Source organism: Staurois parvus, unplaced genomic scaffold (genome assembly GCF_062004578.1).
Source record: "Staurois parvus isolate SC_StPar_1 unplaced genomic scaffold, SC_StPar_1.0 ptg000080l, whole genome shotgun sequence".
NCBI classification, from domain to species: domain Eukaryota; kingdom Metazoa; phylum Chordata; class Amphibia; order Anura; family Ranidae; genus Staurois; species Staurois parvus.
Window position 1 is genome coordinate 7,030,781 of NW_028317876.1, and position 22,111 is coordinate 7,052,891.

A 22,111-nucleotide genomic window follows, 5' to 3' on the forward strand; every position below is an offset into this window, starting at 1 on the left:
AGTAAAAAAAAAACAAAAAAAACAAATTTTCAGTGTATATACCGCCATTTGTAGACACTATAACTTTCATGTAAACCAATTAATTTACACGTATTGGGATTTTTTTTTCTAGCAAAGACATATAGAAGAATCCACTTTGGCCTAAATTTCGGAAACCATTTTATTACTTTTTTTTTTTTTTTTTTTTCTACTGGATATGTTTTATAAGAAAGTCAAAAATCTTTTTATTTTCAAAATTGTTGGTCTTTTTTTGTTTATAGCGCAGCAAAATAAAAAAATGCATAGGTGATCAAATACCACTGAAAAATTTTTGTAGGAAAAGTCATACATTTCATTTTATGTACAACGTTGCATGACCGTGCAATTGTCAGTTAAAGTAATGCAGCACCGTATCGCAAAAAATGGCCTGGTCAGGAAAGGGGGGTAAATCCTCTGGAAGGCAAGTGGTTAAAGCAAAAACACCTGAGGCTTGAATACATATGTAAAATGATTGCAGTATGGTTCCAAAACACTCAAATACATCTGAAAATAACTCAGCTGTGATGTGAATACAGCCTCAGGCATCTCTGCTCTCATAAGTGAACTGTCGCCATTCTAATACATGGGATTTTAGAGCTTCGAGAAACAAGAGGCTCAGGTTGGAATGGGGCCTTTTCTTTTCAGTATGCTTATTACATAGGGCTTGTATGCACTTGCAGTTGGGGGTGATAAAACCTTGTGGTTTAGCCATGTTTCTTCTGACCCCCAGCTGTTCCTCTCTTAAGTTGCAAAAGCAGCAGACTGGAATGTACCAATGCTGTGCTCACAATGTTTTCCACACAGCAAGAATGAAACCTTTTGTCACATTCAGGTGAATGAGGCTGCTCAACAACAGTGTTCAATGTACACAGTTGTGGTGTCAGCTTTTTAGGGGGTTAAAACAGGCAGTGATAAATAATACCACCTCTGACAACGCCACCTATGACGAAGCACGTAGGGTGGAGCTATGTCCTCTGACGTCATCACGCCGTGTGCCGGGGTAAATTTGTCGATTGGAAACATTAGCAAATTCACATGCTTTTTTCTACTGCTGGCTTGTAAGTGCATTTCTTTTATTAAAGCTTGCATTATTTTACTACTATGCCATGAGGAGCCTTTTTCTCTTTTACATGCATTCTAACATCCTAAGGTGGTTTATTGAAATATAACATTCGTGTTCTAAACTGTGGAGTTGCCTTTTGGTGGAGAAGCTTTATGGTCCTATATTTCCGTCTTTATGTTGCGGCCACTCTTTTGGAGTACATCTTCTGTGATGTGAGCTGTGGAGGTGCCTCCAGGTGGAGAAGATATATGGTCCAATCCTTCCATTTGACCGTTTTGTATATGCTGTGTTAGACCACATGACCTGTGGTCTTGCCCTCTGGTAGGAGGCTGTGTATGTTGTTAGTGGAGGATCTCTTTTCTCCCTCTTTGGGACAACTCGTCACCCCTTTTCCAGTTATGTGATTTATGGAAGATTCAGTCACAATTTTAAGGACTTTTTTTTTTTCTTAAGACTTTTTTGATTTTTATTACATTAATATTAATTGTGAAATTAAGCGCTACATTGTTTTGTTTTTTATTTTTACCATTGTTGCTTTCAATTTTATGTTAGCTGCTATATTTTCTCTATTAACCACTTCCTGTCTGGCCCATGTACATAAACGGCCGGACGGGAGCAGTGCAGGAGCGGGTTGCCGTTCATAAATGGCACCCACATTTTCAGGTTGTGTGCACTCCCTGGGCGCGCGGCACCACGATTGTTGTATGGGACCTCTGTGTGAGGTCCCGTTCATGTGATCACTGATTGGCCAATCAGTAATCACATGAATAGAAGTAAGCAAGATGTCACTTCTGACATCATTGCTTGCTACTAGTGAAATCTGTGAATGATCACAACAGCCTTGTACCATGTGACAAGCTGTGACCAATCACAGCTCTCGCAGTATTTCTCAATGGCTGCAAGAATGCAGCCAGAGAGGAGAAATGAAGGCTGTAAAAGAAATCAGTGTTAAAAAAAAAATAAAAAATAAAGTATTACAATGTGACTATGGGGACACTGTACTGCTAGGGTGACAGTATGTAAAAAAACAAACATAAATATAAAAAATTAAATTAAAATTAAAAAAAAAGTAGTAATTTTTAGTTATTAATTTGGGTTATTTTTTTTTACTAAAAAGAACCAAATTTTGGCCAAGATTTTTGAAGAAATTATTTATTTGCAAAATTTTTTTTTTTTCTTTCAAAATTTTTGGACTTTTATATTTTATATAGCAAAAAAAAGTCCCAGTGGTGAATAATACCACCAAGATGAAGTTTTTTTTTTTATCTGTCTAAAAAAAAAGCTAAATTCATATGGGTACAGTGTTGCATGACTGCGCAATTGTCAAAGTGTAATAGCACTGAAAGCTGAAAATTGGCCTGGACAGGAAGGGGGTAAAAGTGTCCGGACTTGAAGTGGTTAAGACGCTTGGCGCAGAGTTATTTAATATTGTAATACCTCCTCACTGCCTGTCAAGTGCCATCTTAAAGGCGATCCACCACAGATCACTCAGAGGGCAAACACTAGTGTAACTTAGCCGTAGAGATGACATTCTAGATTTGTTTATTTAAATAGGACGTGTTTTTGTTTCATTCTATAAAGTTAACCCTTCCTCAAACTGTCAAAAGCGCTTTCGTTCCTATGGGCTGTCTGCTGTTGTCCTGTCATTCTCAGACTCTGACCCATGCACGTGTGTGTATGTATGTGGGAGGGTCAGATGAATAAGAAGCAAACGGCCCCTTTATACTAGACCAGAGGCTCAGCAGATAGAAGGAACAAATGGCTTATTTTGTGAAGGGTGTGCGTCTCACAATGAACTCCGTTGTTCTGCAGTCAGTGGGGTGAGCGCAGCTTGATCAGGAGATGCGAGTCATTTCAGCATTGCGTTTTGAACAAAATCGCCCCTACGCTATAGGCACTGAAGCTTCCTGTGACGGCAGTCTGGGATAACCAGTAAACGTGGTACCATTGTCTGCTTTAACAATAATGTGCTCATGATCTAGAAAACTTATAGAAGAAAACCAAAAAAAAATAGTGTAATAAATAGAATTTCTGATCCGGAGGGCATATTCATAAACCATTTGACAATGAAATTGCCACATATACCTCTGGCAGCAACGATTTTAATTTATAAAGCAACTTTTCCATGTCGATCGTACTGCAGATTGTGAATATGTGCCAAATTGGTAAGATTACATACAGGGGTTGGGAAAAAATATGGAAACACTACATGATTTGCAGGTGTGAAAGTGATGACGTTTTGCGTTGAAAGCAGAAGTGATGTAGTTCTTTTGCTTCCACTGTGTGATGAGACACTTGGGTGGGAAGCCTCACCTTCGTCATTCAATGCATGCACTGCTAGCAATACGGAGTCATGTCAGAGCTTAATGAGCTTCAAAGAGGGCAGATTGTTGGTGCCTGCTAAGCTGGTGCCTCTGTGCCTGAAGTTGCCAATTTATTTGCCATGTTGTGAGGTACAGTATCAAAGGTTATGACCACATGCTTATCAGACATTTTCTCGGAAACTGTATAAGTACGGTCTACACGGTCAACTGACCAGAAGAGACGGACAAAAGCACAGGATTGTGACCCAGAATAAGAAAACTGCAGCAAAAGGTCTCCATCTCAGTCTTTCAAAGCCCTTGTCAACTAAAACTGTGGAGGAAACTCCATAAGCAAAACATTCACGGATGAGCTGCAATTGCCAAACAATTAGTGACTGATATTAATGCTCAGAAGAGGAGAGAGTGGTGCAGCACCCATAAATCATGGACTATCGATCAATGGAAGAATATGATATGGTCCGATGAATCAAGCGTCACACTGTTCCCAACCACTGGACGTGTTTACGTGTGGCAAACACCATCCGAAGCTTATGACCAGGACTGTCTTATGCCAACGGTAAAGCATGATGGAGGCACAATCATAGTTTGGGCAGCCATATGGGTATTCTGCAGGCCCCATCACCTTGAGAGGTAGAGACCCTGCAAAGACCGTGTGCAAGTTTTGGCCAACCATGAGCACCCCATGGTACAGACATTGTTTCTTGAAGACAGCGCCATTTACCAAGATGATAATGCTCAAATAAACACAGCTGGTGTTGGCATGCAGACAAAATCTCTCACCTTCCCATAGTCATAGAGCCACTATGGTCCATTTTGGAGAATAAAGTTCGGGCTCATTTCCCACCTCCAGCATCTCTGCGAGCACTGGAATGATTTTTGAATGAAGGGTGGTCTCAGATTCCATTATCTACCATCCAAGACTTGTATTTAAAAATTCCAAGGAGAATTCAGGCTGTCTTGGATGCCAGAGGCAGACCAACGCCATTCGGTAACGATTTCATTCTTTTACCTGGTGTTTCCTTAATTTTGTCCAACCCCATTATATGCCCCTAGAATTGTTGTAGACCTATGGATTTTCTAAAAAAGAACCAACAAGCAATAAAAACACATTTTATTCTAAAATCAGTTGATAAACATTTTACTTGTGTCAAAGCGTCCAAAATCTGAACATCCGTAATCTTAGTTGCCAGATTTGTAACTATGGCTACCACTTGGTGGGGGAAGTAGATGGTAAACTCGTATGGATGAATCTGCTATCCAACTGGCATGCAGGTGCCAAAAATTTACCTTGCTCCTTCAACAAAAGTCAAATGAAAAATCTGCTTTTGTTGTGCTGGTTGGGTCTCACAGGTCCTTCCATGGGAAAAAGATTTGGACAATACAGGAATCTGCTGGAAACTGATCCGTGTAAGGCCAGCTTAAGATATGCTTGGCTTTGTAACAGTTATGTCTATCTAACATTCTACTTCTCATATAAACATTCAGGGCTGGTCATCGCCTTCTGGCATGGTAAAATGCTTATTTTTTTCTTACCATGAAGGCCGTGTCAGTCCTGGCCAGTGACACCTTGTGGCAGAATGGTGTGTGTGTGTGAAACATTTATTGAAGTCTCAATTACAGTGTGTACAAATGCTGGGAGAAAATGATCTTTGTACAGGTGTGAACTTTTTTTTTTTTCTTGCGCTTTTTGGTGTTTTTTGTATTGCTTTTGTGATACAACAAATGCACAGCATTTAATGGGAAGTCAAGTGTGATTGGTGTCTCATATTACCTGTGTTTTAAAATTACCACTTTGTTCACTGCAGAAATGGCTTGTAGTACTAGAATGAGGATGATCATCGTGTAAAATTGCTACACTTAGCCTCGCATGTGGGTGTTAGGTCTGGCTTAGAGTGTATGCTAACCATTAACTTCCCCATATGTGCTTTTTTTTTTTTTTTTTTTTTTTTGGTCTGATAAATAGATCATTGAAAGTGCTGCCATGTGTCCTGTTCACTCCACCAGTGTTATCACAAGGAGTCTAATCAGCTTTGCCTAACTCGCTGCCATAAATTACAGAACACCTCCCTCCTATGTTGTGAAGAGAATGTAATCTGTAGTTCAGAAAATGTTTAGTTCACAAAGCAGGACATTTTGCATTCAATGAACAGCATATGAGGTTTTTTTGTGAATAGAGGAGAGGGCAGCTACACGAAACGATACCTGCCTGAACACTGTGCCAGAAGGAGAGCGCTGACTATAGCATCAGGCGTAAGTGAAGCGATCACATTTTAGGTTTCGCGCACACATGATGCTTGCCTAGCGCTCCTAGATTCCTTTTCTCGTGGCAATGGCATTTTGGCTGAAAAAACATGACGCTTGTAAATGTTTGTAGCTTGTTTAGGGGCATGAAGCGCTTGGGTGTTGATTCATTTTAATGGGCAGAATAAATTATAATTAACGCTCAAGCACTGAACACGCCTAGCGTTATCGCATGTTTACACGCGGAAAGCAGTTTTCTGGCAAAACACTGCTGCTCTTAGACGCCTTTTGTGTGTGTATTTGCATGGACACATAGAAGAAAACATGCTAGACGCCCATAGGAGCAGTGTTTAAAAATGTTCAGTGTTCACAAGGTCTTATACACAGTAGCAAACAGCACCTAGGATTGCTGTCCTTATTGGTGACTCCCTTGTACAGAGAAGAGTTGAAAAAAACCCTGGAGTTCAGCTTTAGACATTGATATAACAGTGATAAAAGCCAAAGTGCAAAAACTCATAACAGATTAATTTTTTTCAATTTCATCAATAAGTGCACTATGTACGATGCTTAGTGTGTGTTATGAAATCGTAAAAGCATACAAGAGTAACTATTTCTACAGTTTACACTGGCAGCTATTGAAATCTCCTACCACAGTGTTTGCTGGTGTGTTCTGTCGGTAAGGGGTTAATGTTTCTCCTGCCAGTGGGAAGTGAGGGTCAGCAAGTGACTGTCTGTCGCTGCCAGTCTTTCTGCAGTCTGCATGTCATTGTGTCAGGGATGCCACCCTCTGCATGTGGGGTGACTCTCGCCAGATTAGATTGTCACTGGCCTTTACCCGCCTCTGTTACCTTTTGCCTACTAAGCATTAAGTACCAGGCCTCTGCATGTGACTTGTGTCCCAAGAGTCCTTGTCTACAACAGCTGACACGTAAATGTCCATTGCAGCCGGGCGTCCTGTCACTTTTCAGAGGCGCAGACTGGTGAGTTGCTTTCTCTGTTTATAAGAGATACTTATTGACCTCATACAGGAGTTGTTGCAATTTGATGTTTGAATGAAGAATGTATTATTATTGCTGCAGATCTAGACGTGCCCGTAGATTTTTGAGTCTGGGTTATTTAAGTACAATTTATAGGGGAAGTTGTGGTATTTGCATATTAAAGTAAACCTGAAATTATGGCTTTGTGTGTGTGTGTGTGTGTGTGTGTGTGTGTTTTTGGTTTCTTTTTTTTTTTTTTTTTCGTTAATATGCTGCCACGTAGAAGGTTTGAGGTATGGATGTAGTACCTGGTACATAAATGAATTTTACAGTGTTTTTTTTTTTTTTTTTCCTCAGAACTGACATATTGTATCTAAAAGCCAGGAACAAAAATGTAATGTTTTTTTGCTGTTTACCTGTCCTTTTTAGATGTGGCGACTACAATCTTTCCATTTTCAGGCTTGCTTCCTTTTATATTTACATGATGATCCTGCCACTTCCTGTCCTAGGGTGATAACTCGCTCGCCAAACTTTATATGTGAAAAGCAGATTGTCAGCCAAGGACAGAACTGCAAACACCTCCCCCTCTCCTCTTCATAATGTGGACTGTATGTAGACAGTCTTCAGAGATAGCTGAGAACACTGTAACAGACAACAGTGCAGCACAGAGAGAGCCCTGGAAGTTATCAGCTGAAAAGCTTTCTGGCAGGATCAACAAGAATTTTTATTGCTTACCGATAATATATAACAAGACCAATACATTCAATGTACGAATACGTATATTTTAACACTGTGCTATTTAACTTTTAGTGTACATTAATGCTGTACACCTGAACAAAAAATATATAAATGAAAAAAGTACAAACAATAGACAGCACACATATAAACACCATATTAAAAAAAAAAAAAAAATACATTTTGTAAATCAAACAAAATATGAAAAACTAGTTTGTATTGCAATGCGCAATCCCCCCACTGGACTGGAGTTTACAACATCCAAATCACCTGTTTTAAAGACAATTCGAAAAGCACTTTAAAAAGTGATTATTCAAGGTTGCACATGCATATACTATTGTTTCTTTTATTTTGTTAAACAAAAACGCTTTCAGTAGTTTGTTTAAATAGGTCAAAGGGGTCAAAATAAGACTATCAGCGTTGCATACCTTGCAATTCTGTCAAATTCTGGTTTGGCCCAGGAGGGGGTGGTGTCGGACTTTATGCACACATCTGTGGTTGGAAGCATCCCAAGCTCCGTAACGTGTGCGCGCGCGTGTGTGTTTGTGTTTTGTTTGTAGTCTCTTTTCCTCTTTCAGTATTTTATTTACATTTCAAATAAAGAAAAGGCTACAGAGTATGCTTACAGCGTTACAATGTTTGTGTTGCAACAATAAAAAGAGTAACAAGATTCTTGCATGTGATATTCGTGTATGAACATCAGATATTCCTGGCAGAAAGTTCCCACTTAAATGGGGATGGGCAGTATAGTACATGCTTTTTATGTGTATTTGCGTGTGTAAATGTGCAAATTATTCTAGCTGCTTTTTAGCAAGGTGGTTTACTGTACATGCATCTGTATGCGTAAAATAATGACCAGCAACCTAGATTTTTGTATGTGAATGCCTAAAATTCTGGGGGTTTTGACGTCAATGTGCAAGAACGTATGAAATGGTATAAAGATTCATATAGGGTTAAGGGGGAAATGATTAAGTAGGGAGAAAAGGGTCCAAGAACTGGGGAAACCAAAACCTAGACCCCAGAATTCAATAAACCCCTTTCTGCCGGCATGGCCCATTTAAATGGCTGCACCATATTCAGAAATTGCTGCCATTTTTGGTAGCTTTACTGATTCTCGCAACAAATTCAGGTAGTTCTTAATAGCATGACTTACAAATTTGCGCTATGACTGTAGTAAGTTCAAAAAGAATTACAGTACCTTGTGTACAAAATTTGGGAATGGTGCTTACTATTTGAATATAACACATCCTACATATTGTGTTGCTGTCTCTGGCACGTTTGGCCTTTTATAAGGTCTTCATGTTAAGAGATAAATGTGACAATTGCATATTGATGTTTTAAACCATGTTATGTACTTATTTATCACTGTCTGTGATTTTATGGCTGGCCTTGTATTGCATTGCCCTTTTAATAAAAAAAGAATTAAGAATTCTTTATCTCCAGTTTATAGTTAAAGAACTCTATGAAAATGTTTTTTTTTTTTTTCCTCCCGTGCAGTGGGACTGTGCCTGCACTGCGTGGGTTAACTGCTCATTTTAGGTCTAGGAGTGCACTGAACGGTTATACTTACCCGATCCTCCAGAAAACCAAACCACCCCCACCACCACCCCACGTCCAGTGGTGGAATGTACCTGCCATCCTCGTATCCAAAGCTGGTCTAATGTGCATGATGATGTAAGGAACGTTCATTCGCAAGATTGCTAGAGTGGTGGTGGTGAGTGGGTGAATAGGATCACCTGGGACCGGTATTGTGCTCGGAGGATTGGCGGACTAAGTAAGTATCTCTGCTCTGCAATCCCCTAGACAAAAATGAGCAGTTAACCCATGTAGTGTGGGCACAGCCCCCCTGCATGGTAATATAAAACTATTCTCCTCTTTAACTACACTGGAGATGCTCAAGACCAGCTTTAGCTTGCCGTGCAGAGGTAGGCAGTAAAGAGGACTAGGTGAGGGATGGGCTAATTATGGTACAGGGAGGTGGGAGTGGGTAAGGAGAGGAGTGGGTAAAGGAGGGGGGAAGAAACAAATGGTGAGAACAAAACGAGGGGGAAAAAAGGTGGGGGTGGGGGCTAAGAGTAGGAAGGCGATTGGGAAGGGGTATGGGTAAAGCTGGCCATAAATCAAAATTCAACCAGCTCTGCAGGGACTAGCTGAATTTTGCTCAATCTATGACTGTTCCTGTTCATGAGCGGGCAGCACAATGGCTAAATGGTTAGCACTTCCGCCTGGCAGTACTAGGGTCATTGGTTCGAATCCCAACCACAACACCACCTGCCTGGAGTTTACATGTTCTCCCTGTGCTTGCGTGGATTTCTTCCGGTTACTCAGGTTTCCTCCCACACCAACTACATGCTGGTAGCTTAATTGGATCCTGTCTAAATTGGCCCTAGTATGAGTGTGTGTATGAATGTAAGTTAGGGACCTGAGATTGTACGCCCCTTGAGTGTTAGGGACTGATGTGAATGTACAATATATATGTAAAGTGCTGCGTAAATTGCCAGCGCTATATAAGTACCTGTAATAAATAAATGAGATGTCGATTTGACAATTGACTTCTACTGAACAGAATTTTTACTGTGATCAGCACATGCAGCCAATTCACTGTAGCGCTGATCAGTGTATCCTGACAGCAGAATACAATGACATGGTGGGGAGGATCTCTGCATCACCTTGAATGTGTGGATGGGGGAATTGGAGTATTGTGTAGCCAACTTTGGTCAGGGTTTCATTGGGTAGTAGTTAAGGTTTCATTACATTATGGTTGGGGCCTACTGCAATTTCTCACAATGCAAGCCTGAGCTAGCCGACCCTTTGAAAACCATGCCCACTCTGTAGCAGATCTCTCAGCAGTGGGAGACAGAGTAATGAACAGAGTGCTTCCTCCCCCTAGTGGCCAATCTACAAATGATTATATTAAAACTGTTCTAAAGGAAATTTATTTTTTTATCAATAACAAACATGTTCTACTTACCTGCTCTGTGCGATGATATTACACAGAGCAGCCCCTTACCTCCTCTTCTGGGGGGACCTATCTGAGAGGTACAAATAGTTACTTGCTGCCGAAACTCCTAGCAACCTTCTGGAGGAACCTTATGGTTCCACTGAACCCTGGTTGAGAGGCTGACCTAGCTTATGTGTAGATAGGGTAAAAATTGTGTCTTTTAGATGCATGGAACACCTTGACAGGGAACTGAGCCACATGCGTTGTCTAATAGAACAGTTATAGTGGTGTTAGGAACGGTTAGCTCTGTGTATCTCCATCTCTGGAGAATATTGGATGGCTTATCTTGTCCTCTACAGGAAATACAGGCTGTCATGCACAGTGCAGGGAAGGCAGCTATGTTACAAAGCCAAACAACAAGAGAAAAATTCCTATCTCAACTTGCCAACCAATCTGTAAACAAACCGAGTCTAAGGGTTCAGGTACACTGCAGCTGATAAACTGACATTCAGGAGCTTTGGTTTTTTTTTTTGTGTTTAGCAGCCTCTGAACTTTCCCTAATGTTTTCCTATGTGTCCATGTACACTGTCGTTTACAGGCACTTGAGTTTACAGTGGTATTTTTGAACGTACCAAACTTGCGTTCAGGAGTAGATTTTATCAGCATTTCAAATGCTTGTAAACGCAGCTAACCATGTTTATAAGCATTTGCGTTTTTATAAGCGTTTTTTTAACTGTTCCATATCCAGATGCTGTCCAGAGCCTTTTTTTCCATCAGAAATGCATGCAAAGTGTTTTCCATGTATTCAAATGGACCCAGTACACCAGCGCAGTCAGTTCCAGGTTTTGTGTGAAGGAAAAAATGGTAGAATATGCTGCATTATGATCATGATAGGATCCATAGTAAATGCAACTAGAAAAGACAGGTCCTCTCAACACATACTGCTCTCTCTGCTTCTGTTCTCTCTATTTCTCTCAATGTCTTAAATTGTAATTTTCTACTGTTTTTCAGTGCTTTCTGTGCATTTTGGAAGGTCTCCTGAGATTATCTTTAAAAAATGCTTCTAAACGCAAACACTTATAAAAGCGGTATGCAAACGCAGCTAAACAGATGTTTTGTAACCTACATTTTCCAGCAGTCAGTTTCCATCGTTCAGAAGTGTTTTCCTAATGTCCCGTGTACATGGAGCCTACCAGTATGCGTTAAAACGGGTTTAGTTAGCACACATTTGCAAATACATGCGTAAACTACAGAGCCTAGTCACGGCACCCTGATATTATGTAGTTCCTAACTCTACAAATGTGTAGACCCAAGGGCATGTGGACCTGAGGGAGCCCACCCCTCCTTAAAGGTGCAGGAATGCACTGGACACCCAGCATGTAGCACAAAGGCAGCTAAGGTGTCCAGTGCACCCCCTCACCAATAATTCAACAGCCGCGATAAGGCTCTAGCTTATGCATGTATTTGCAACTGTGTGCTAACTAAACCCCTGCTTTTAACTCCTACTCTTAGACAGGTTAATTCAGTTTGCAGGCTGCTTGGCAAGTTGAGTCAGGCATTTTTCGCTTTTGTTGTTTGACATGTGTTACCCTTTCATGTGCTCCTTGGTGTGAAGGCCAGTTAGACTGGGGCAGTGGCCATTTGTTGTACTGTTGAATTGTTGGTGAGGGGGTGCACTGGACACCTTAGCTGCCATTGTGCTACATGCTGGGTGTCCAGTGCGCTCCTGTACCTTTTTTTTTGTTTAAGGAGGGGTGGGCTTCCTCGGGTCCAACTGCCCTTGGTCTATCCATTAAATACATGTGCCTCTACTATAGGGGCTCCCTAAATTTTTAGAGTTAGGAACTACAGAATACTGGGGTGCCGTGATGAGGCTCTGTAGCTTACGCATGTGTTTGCAAATGTGTGCTAACTAAACCCCTGTTTTTAACGCATATTGTTGGACAGGTCAATTCGGTTTGTTTTCAGGCTGGTTGGCATGTTGAGTCAGGAATATTTCTCTTTTGTTTGACATGTGTCGCCCTTACATGTGCTCCTTGCTGTGAAGGCCAGTTAGACTGGGGCAGTGGCCATTTTGTGTGTTACAGAGCCAACCCACGCTGATTGTCAGTGTCAGTCTGTGTACACCAGAGAGGTGAATGGCAGATGACTTGCACACGCGGATACATGGCATAGAGCACTCAAGCATTTATCCCTTTTAGCCACGACTATGAGCCGTAATTAAAAGCCATTTCTCTAAATGACTGCTTTATTTGCATTTATTAGATGAAGGTGAGTATTTACTTATCGCTGTTTTATACACAGAAGTATTTAATAGGAAACCAGTACTGTGGATTATATGGTGACAGTTCTGACCACCTACTGAAACAGTTGACTGTAATGCTGGTGGCTTCCGTTTCTTTCTGAGAATCTGGTACATGTATGCAGATTTAGAAGCTCTAGATGTCCTATGGGCTTGGTAGCTCTGACGTTTTGAAGCCAGTAACAGCCAGGCAACCAGCTTTTTCAGAGGGGGGGGCAGTTTTTCTTTGCACAGGTTTCCTTTTCACATACAAAGCAAGTATAGCGACTTGGTAGACCTGTAAATGTTTTCAATATTAGAAAGTCCATGCTTGCAATTGTTGTTCTGATTTGCTACTAAATATATGAAAGTGGTTTTTAGCTTGCAAATTGTACAAAGCCATTGCAGTGTTAATTTTGTACATGTCTTAATGCTTTCCCCCCCTCCCACTCTGCTCCTCCCACAGGTCTAGAGAGCACTAATAATGCAAGCACACGAGATATTCAGGAGTCTTCGGATCCCTGAGCTGAGAGATGTTCACCAATATGTACGCACTCTTCCCACCAACACCTTGATGGGCTTTGGTGCGTTTGCTGCTTTAACCACTTACTGGTACGCTACAAGACCAAAAGCCCTGAAACCCCCGTGTGACTTGGCCATGCAGTCGGTGGAAGTCAAGGTAACTCTTTTGCTATCTTTATAATAGTGTGCAGCACCTGTCTAGACGTATGCTCTGGAGCAGCCTGGGGACAACTGGTTTAGAAGGAATTGCTTAAATCTACACACCATAGTTGGAATTTCCATCTTCGCTGTGTCCTCTTCTCTTTAACCAAGATCTTGCATATTCTATAAGGAAAGATGACATACGTGTTTATTATGTAGGTATTTGTATGGCGCTGACAATTTACACAACAATTTACATACTGTACATTCACTGCTATCCCTGGCCTCGAGGTTACAGTATTTCAGCAAAGGAGTGGCTACATTTTTATTTGTTTTTTGTTTTTTTTAACTGAACAAGGATTTCTATCTAAACTTTGATGTTTTCTGTAACCATTCTAATTTTAAATTAACAGAGCATTAAACTACCTTTTTAGTAAAGTATGTTGTTGAGCATTTTTGGCTTTTATATATTTGAGAATACTGTAGTGACAAACTTTCCTCTTATGGGAGCGATGACACCAAATTAACTCTGTATATCTCTAGTAGAATAACATGCATCAGTACAATGCTGGAGGAACTAAAACACCAAAGTCATAAATACATAGACTTATTGTGTAAAAGCTGGATAAAGCAGTGGTGTTGTAACCGATCCAGTTTGAACTGCATCCAATCCGCATGACATGTAAAACATTGCTTCCTATAGTGTCTGTTCACATATGTCCGGTGCACTGGCAGTGCGTATTCAGTGCGGACTGAAAAGAGTCGTGTCCGATTTCAGAGAAGTGCGGTCCAGTGCTGTTAACTGGCTATTGACTTATTTGGAAATCGTTTCTAAACCACACACGTCATCAGTTGTGAATGGGTTAAGATACTGGCCTGAACCTGACTAACCTGTCCTGTACCTGATGTAAACCCAACCTGAACTGGTGAACAACTACTATATCAGCTGTGAAATCGGAGCTTCAATCTGCAATGCACATGTGTGACTCCACACAAACTATTATTTTTTTTTTTTTTTTTTTCTGCCAACTAAAACTTTTTATGTTGATAAAATCATCTTTCTGTAGGACTACCATACCGAATGTAACTGTTAGGGCAGCCTTTCTCAACCAAGGTTTTTCCACAGGTTGCTAGGGGTTCCTTGAAGAGAGTGTCAGATTGATCTCTTGCCTATAGTGATCACCAAATTAGGAGATCACTACAATTTCTGTTTCATTTCATGATATCACTGAAGATATTTTTTGTTATGTAGAGAAGGGGAATGGAAGTGTATCCTTTTTCTTTAGTCCTTTAAAAACTTTCCAAAACCTTCCGAGCATGCAAATGCCCCATGAACTGTAGATATAATTTTAATAGGGTTTCCCTAAGACCTGAACATGTGGTGGGTGGGGTTGTGGTTTTTTTTTTTTTTTTTTTTTTTTTTTTTTTAATCCAGTTAAAATAAAACACAAAACCCAGACCTTTTTCAGTGGTGAAAATGTTGAGGGAAGGCTGCATTAGAGCTTCGCTGACGATCATGGACATTTTGGGCCACTTCCTCATCTGGCAGCATGTTGCAGAATCTAGTGGAGCTGCACGTTTTGATAAGAGTCCTTATGAGGACTACGATTTATATTAAAGTGGAACTAAAGTTCTGCTGCTATTCACTGGAAGCAGGCAGGTTTTTTTATAACCGAAACATGCAATATATCTTCTGCAATAAAATTCACCTACCTGTCTGATCTCAGCAATTCCCCGCATTTAAACCAAGTTGTGCATGCCATGGCACAGCTTACAGCAGCCAGCCTGATCTCTGCGTGCCAGAATAAGGGCCCCCTGTGCGTATGCAGGAGTGCTGTCATTCCATGCCGGCCAATGAAGATGGCCGAAAACCGGTAGACAGAAGACGATGCCATTGAGGAATGGGACAGTTGGAGAAAATTTGCGGTCTTCAGTGCCTCTTTAAAGCCAATTTTTTTTAAATGAGATGCATCTTGTATGCCTTACATGCTCATGCTCTACTCTCTAAAAATGTTTCCGCCTCCTTTCTCCGCACCAGCCAAGGTATGTGTGTGCTCTGTATGCCTTGCAGGATCTGACTGTTTTAGAGCTACAACCTTATGTGTAGCCATTCTCGGTGCACAGATATGGAGGGGATGGAGAGCCGAAGCCAAACTGAGACTCCAAAGATCCCAGCAAAAGGGGGCACCCAAATACATAAAGATGGACAACCCTCAAATCCCTCTTGTATTGAACTGTATTGTTGCTGTATTGTCTCCCTTTATTTTGTAAAGTGCTGAGCAAACTGTTGGTGCTATATAAATCCTGTATAATAATAACACGGAAAGGGGTGCAATGAAAGCAAGAAAATAATAGAGATTTTTAAAAGGAATAGCAAGAGCATGCAAGTCAATACTATGAGCATCTAAGAAAAAAAAAAATTCTTTAATGTCACTTTGTCACTAATGTATGACACATGAGGAGGATCATAAGCAGGGATGTCAATGTATGACCGTAATGTTTTGAAAGTGCAGTTCCAGAAAACCTTTAAAGCTTACAGGCTATGTAGGTTATTGAAGATCGGTAATATAGTTTAATATACTATGTATTAAGTACTGTTGGTGCTTACATGAGCTTTTTGTATTTGTCCTTTTCAAAGGCATTGCATACTGATGAGATGTCTATCCTGCTCAAGTTGGATGACCTATTGTAATCTATTCTGCCTACTATTGACACACTTCTTGGAATGTTGTCTAGAGGCTGTTTGCTCTGTGGAATCTTTCATTCTTGTAGGTTGTGTCTCTTGAGTATTGAGCTGGGCATGGCCAGGGGACAATTTAAATTTTCACATCTTGTGTGCTGGAACAATTTGTAGAAGAAAGAAAACCCCAGTGGAAAGTTGGCTTGCTTGTCTGGGCCTTATTTCCCTGAGTTTTGTTCATTGCTCATCATCCTTTAATGTAGGAAGTGTGCCATGAGAGAAACATGGACACTTCCTATTATGAACTTTTTGTTCTGTAAATGGTAGATGCCTGGCTGTTGTGCTATCATTGTTTCAACTCTATTTGACCTAGCAAAAGAATGCTGATAACATTCTGACTCATGATTTTGCTATTCAGGAAAGTGATTCAGAAGAATAAAAAGTCACTATAATAGCCTAGCACCTAATATTTTTAGAAACCTTCAATTGTATGCTCCTTGAGTGCAGGGACTGATGTGAACGCATAGTAAATATGTAAAGTGCTGTATAAATGTAATACATAATAATTCTGTCAGTAAAAGCAACATGCAAGTGTTTTTTTTTTTTTTTTTTTTTTTTTTTTTACCTCTCAGTACAACCTGAACTTTAAAACGGTAGTGAACTTGCTTAACTACCTGCCGACCGCAGATAGCCGAATGACGGCTACACTGCGGCTGGCCAGTTCTGGGTGGACGTCATATGACGTCCTCCCAGAACGCGCTCTGGGGCGCGCACCCGGCGATCTCCGTGATAGCTGTGTCCTACGGACACAGCTGATCACGTGATGTGGTAAAAGGCCAATCACAGCGGCCTTTTACCACGTGATCAGCGGTGTCCAATGACGCGCTGATCAGAGGAAAATGCAAGTGCCGGTTCTTGGCTGCACTTTCCTCACGCTGTCAGATCGTGAGGAAAGTACTGCCGAGAACTGGCAGTTGTCAGAGCGGGGATCGGCACCGATCATCAGGGCACTGATGATCAGTGCCCTGATGATCGGTGCCCAGCAGTGCCACCCGCAAGCTCTGCCCACCTGTGCCCAGCAGTGCGCCCACTAGCTCCGCCCACCTGTGCCCAGCAGATCACCCACCTGTGCCCAGCAGATCACCCACCTGTGCCCAGCAGTGCACCCACCTGTGCCACTCTGCAGTGTCACACACCTGTGCCCAGAAGTGCCACCCACCTGTTCCCACCACCTGTGCCCCCCACCAGTGCTGCCAGTCAGTGCCACCAGTCAGTGCCCAGGGGTTGTGCCAGTCAGTGCCCAGCAGTGATGCCAGTCAGTGCCGTCTATCAGTACCCATCATCAGTGCCGCCTATCAGTGCTGCATATTAGTGCCGCCTATCCGTGCCACCTCATTAGTACTGCCTATCAGTGCCCTTTAGTGCTGCCTATCAGTGCCGCCTATCAGTGCCCATCAGTGCTGCCTCATCAACGCACATCAGTGAAGGAGAAAAATTAACTGTTTGAAAAATTTTATAATAGAAACAAAGAAACTTTTTTTTTTTTCTTCAGATTTTTTGCACTTTTTTGTATTTATAGCGCAAAAGGTAAAGCGCCCAGTGGCGATTAAATACCACCAAAAGAAAGCTCTATTTGTGAGAAAAAAATGATCAAAATTTCATATGGGTACAATGTTGCATGACCGCGCAATTGCCAATCAAACTGTGGCAGTGCTGAAAGCTGAAAATTGGCCTGGTAAGGAAGGGGGTATAAGTGCCTGGTAGGCAAGTGGTTAAAGAAAATTCCTTCTGCAAGGTAATATCATGTGCTAATATGCATTGCATACAAGCACACTATGAAAGACTTGCCTTATTTATTTCAGGTACTTGTATAGTACCATCATTTTATGCAGTGCTTTACATATATATTGTACATTCACATCAGTCCCTAACCCTCAAGGGGTGTACAATCTAAGGTCCCTAACTCACAGATTCATACATAGACATACTAGGGCCAATTTAGACAGGATCCAATTCACCTACCAGCATGTCTTTGGACTGTGGGAAGAAACCGGAGTACCCGGAAGAAACCCACGCAGGCACAGGGAGAACATGCAAACTCCAGGCAGGTGTTGCCGTGGTTGGGATTCGAACCAACGACCCTAGTACTGCCAGGTGGAAGTGCTAACCATTTAGCCACTTAGAACGAAGCCCTCCAGCGGCGTGTTGTCCCTGCTGACAGGGCTTCCATTTTCACCCAGTCTTTCTTGGGGGTTCCTGGGCTGTGGCTACTTGAATGGTCAAGCCACAGGTTCACTCCCTCACATGCACGTGGGAGTTTCGGCCACAGCTCTGAAGGAACAGCACAGGTATGCTGTTCCTTCAGAGTGCTTGTGCTGGTGATGTCACCGTCGGCTGTTCTGTATAACTGTACACTTCACTGAGCGATTGTTTGGCAGCAAACCTGCAAATTTTGTACTCGCCCGAGCTGTCACCATATTTGGAGGACAGTTAAACAGTCAGACTGCTAGTTTTTACCGCCTGCGTGAGCAAGGCCTATGTGATTTACTTTTTAAAATGGCACAGCTGTAGAAGCTCTTTCCTGTCACCCTTTGGCTATTGGGGTGTTACTCTGGCTTCCTAGTAGATTATGTCCTCCTATATTGTGCCCCACCTTGTCATTCTCCTTGGCAGTTTGGGACCAGGTACGCCACCGCAAGTCACTAGCATCACCTCATACACCTATTGCTCTGATCTTTTGCAGCCCTGAGTTTGTGCCTTGATTAACACCGGCCCCTTTTTAATAAGGGCTTGCTGCGGATAGGAGACTATCCTAATAGTGCTTGTATACATTCTCTGCAATATTTTAAAGACCAGTTACATATGCCTACTACTGAAATCTTTAGATACAACCAGATTGTCTCATTTATCCGCTCGAAGCTCGCTTTATTGGACGAGTCACGTTTGCTAACTGCCTTTGAACTCTCCTGCAGGAATAGGGATTCCCTAAGAGGCCGGGTCTCTGCAATATATGCTGTCCTCACTGACCCGAATTGTAAACTCTCTTACATGGAACATTGGGAAAAAGCTTTAGCTGTCAATTATGAAGTATCAGATTGGCAAGATATCGCCTTGTTACTGTCTAAAATTTCTATCAATACTACTTAAATTGAAACTATATATAAAACTTTGTTGAAATGGTATCTGGTACCTACCCAGATTGCAAAGATGCATCCGTCTGCCTCTGTGATGTGTTTCCGGCGTTGTGGCCAGGTTGGGTCTATGTTTCACATCTGGTGGCAATGCCCGCTTATAACTAGATTTTGGATTCGAATGTTCAAATTGGTAAACTCTGTGACGTGTATAAATATTCGCAGATCCCCGGAGACAGCGCTCTTTCACAAATTTCCAGATAATGTTGCCAAGAAATCTCAAATTTTATTTCCTATATGTTTCTGGCAGCGAGAATTACTATAGCTAGACACTGGAGGCAATTGGTCATTCCACTTGTCTGTTACAAAGAAACTTAATTGGATCGTGATTAACGACACTCACCTGTGTCCTACACAATAATTCGAAGAAATTCGATAACACATGGAACCTGTGGATCCAATACCTCTGTGCCTTAATGACCCTCATCTGGACTTTCCTTTTCTACTCATTCCTTTTGTAATTTACTCTTTTTGTACTGCTTTGCATTGTATATTCTATGTTGGCAAGGCGAGATATATAATTGACTTCGAATTGGCCACGATTTGTTTTGTCTAAACTGCTAATTTTTGCGGCAGACTTTGTTTTTATGTTTCCATCTGTATATACGATGGAAGGTTGTTCATTGATATTGCTTGTTTTACTTATGTATTTTCCTTTGTAAAACTATTCAATATAAACCATTGAAATATAAAGTAGCACAGTTGATCTTTTCAAAAGTGCTGACTTTGCCTGCCCTTTTCTCCCCCTCATTCATAAAAACTGTACTACTGCTTCCCATAATGAAAAGCGCTCTATTAATGAAGGAGGCGGACCTTTTTTCATTCATCCACACTATTCATTTGATAGCTAATAGTACAGCATGTATGCATAGAGTGGGGCAGGAACAGCAGAGATAGTCGTACTTTTGATGAGTGCCTGTGACAGGTGCAGCCGTTCGTATTAACATGCCAGCCACTAGCACAAGGGACACTTTCAATTATTAGAAATACTGTCACTGTTGCTGATTTCACTAAATCCCTAAATTTTAACCTTTTTCTGTGTTGCCCTAGAGAAGGGGGTCTCCAAATTTTCTAAACAAAGAGCCAGTTTACGACCTTTCAGACTTTAGGGGGGCTGGATTATGTCCAGTGGGATTAGAAAATGCCCCACAGAGTAAACAATGCATCAAACTTGATGGTCAGTGGAAATAAAATTAAAAAAAATTACCTAGTACCTCTGGTCAGTAGGAGGCGAAATAGTGCCCTGTTGGTGTCAGTGGGAGGAATGGTGCCCCACTGTTGGTGTCAGAAGTAATGCCTCATTGCTGGTGCCAGTATAGTGCCAGTCTCACAAACGGGCCGCAATTTGAAGACCACTGCCCTGGAGCAACGATCACATTTTAGATCTGCACTGGGAAAAAAAACAAACTTTGAAGCTGAAAGCTTGGAACATTTCTTATTATAGAAACTATGTGTCCAGCACCAGGCCTGTGGACTAAATCCGGCCTGCCAGGCTATTTCACGTGGCCATCACACCTCTCCTGTGGCTGCAGCACCTGCCTCGTCTCTGCCCCCACCTTGTCTCAGCAGCCTGCAGTAGAGGGGAGGACAGAACTCCTTTTTCTCTATGCAGCCATGGAGAGGCTTGTCTTTGCCCCCTATCCCACTCCCCTCTGTCTCAGCAGTTGGCAACAGAGAGGACGACAGAACTCTTCCTACAGATCCTGCATGTCTCCATACAGCCGCAGCACCCCCTTGTCTCCGCCGTTCTGGTCTTCGCATTTAGCAGTGTCCGGCTGCTGAATCCAGTCCTCCTCCCAGATGCTGCAAGTTCTGATTCTCTGCTCCGCCGCCAGCTTCCCAGAAGCAGCACAAGGTACTGGGGGTGCATTGTGATGTAAGGGAGGGTGGGGGACTCGACTTCTGTTGGTGGGGGAGCTCTTGACATCTGATGTAAAGTGGGGGTGGGGTGTTCTGGACATCTAGTCTTACCGTTACAACTTGTCCTTTTTCAGGGCAACCATAATGTTTGTGGCCCGCGATGAAATTGAGTATGACACTCCTGCACTATAATTTAACATCTTAATAGACATGTAGACACTGCTAAAGCTGTGTTTTCTCGAGTGCATTGCATCACTGGACCTCAAAGCACGCAAAATAAACTAATGTATTGCTCATAGCTGCCTAAATCCTGGGCTGCTTTTGTATGTTTCGGCCTACATTTCATGTGTGGTTAGGATCTTATGCACTGCACAGCCTTTTTCCCACGACTACACGCCCTGTTTCTGAGGTGTCATAGGGTTACAGGAGGACATCTTTGTCATTACTTTGTTAAAGGACAAGTGTAGGAGGTGAAATTTCTACAAACAATGGCTGAAAATTTGAATCAAGCTAGTTCTTTCTATCGCCCAAGCATGTAAACCTAGTGGTACCGTCATAATCCACTCAAGTAGCTCTTTTAAATGCGCTGCTCCCTCTCGACAAAATGTGTGGGTTAATCAGAGGTCATTGAGATTTAGATACCAAACCAAATTTTAGCTGCTTCAGTGTGTTAACCAAATTGCTCATGTTTATTATAAGATGACAAATGAATAAAGATACAAAGATTTTGATCAGTCCTTTTTTATTTTTTACACACATGCCTTGTAGCTTTGTATCTTAACGTTTTAGCCTAGGTTTACAGTGGTGCTGCAGCATAATCGTGCATATTTCAGTGTGTTTTTGTGTTCATATGTGTTTCTAATGCATTTTTCATGCTTCGTGTGGGTATTTTTTTTTTTTTTTTTTCCCATAGCAGGAAACTGGTTGTTAAGATGGAACTTAGACTAGTAAACTGGTCAGACGGGCAGGATTGTTAATGCAGAAGAGACATGCTTCGAGTCTTCTGCATTAAAGTTGCCTACCTGTCTGTCCACCCTTGTACAGTGAGCCACACATGCGCAACTCACTGTACAAATTCGGCAACGTGAAATCTGACTGAATTCTCACGCCGAGCAGGGAGTGTGGAGACACTGAATC

The 22,111-nt window shown here is 41.8% G+C and overlaps 1 protein-coding gene across 3 annotated transcripts in view; it reads left to right on the forward strand.

The window, feature by feature from the left end:
* Nucleotides 1-22,111, forward strand: part of ACSL1 (acyl-CoA synthetase long chain family member 1) — a 118,087-nt gene that overhangs the window by 26,004 nt on the left and 69,972 nt on the right. For 2 of the 3 annotated variants that reach the window (XM_089669611.1, XM_089669613.1), the window contains exon 2: nt 13,047-13,259. In XM_089669611.1, coding sequence (XP_089525737.1) covers nt 13,065-13,259 — 195 coding nt within the window. In that variant the 5' untranslated portion in view covers nt 13,047-13,064. Of the gene's footprint in view, nt 1-6,437; nt 6,627-13,046; nt 13,260-22,111 lie in introns of those variants that run through there. The other variant, XM_089669612.1, reaches the window with a different exon arrangement.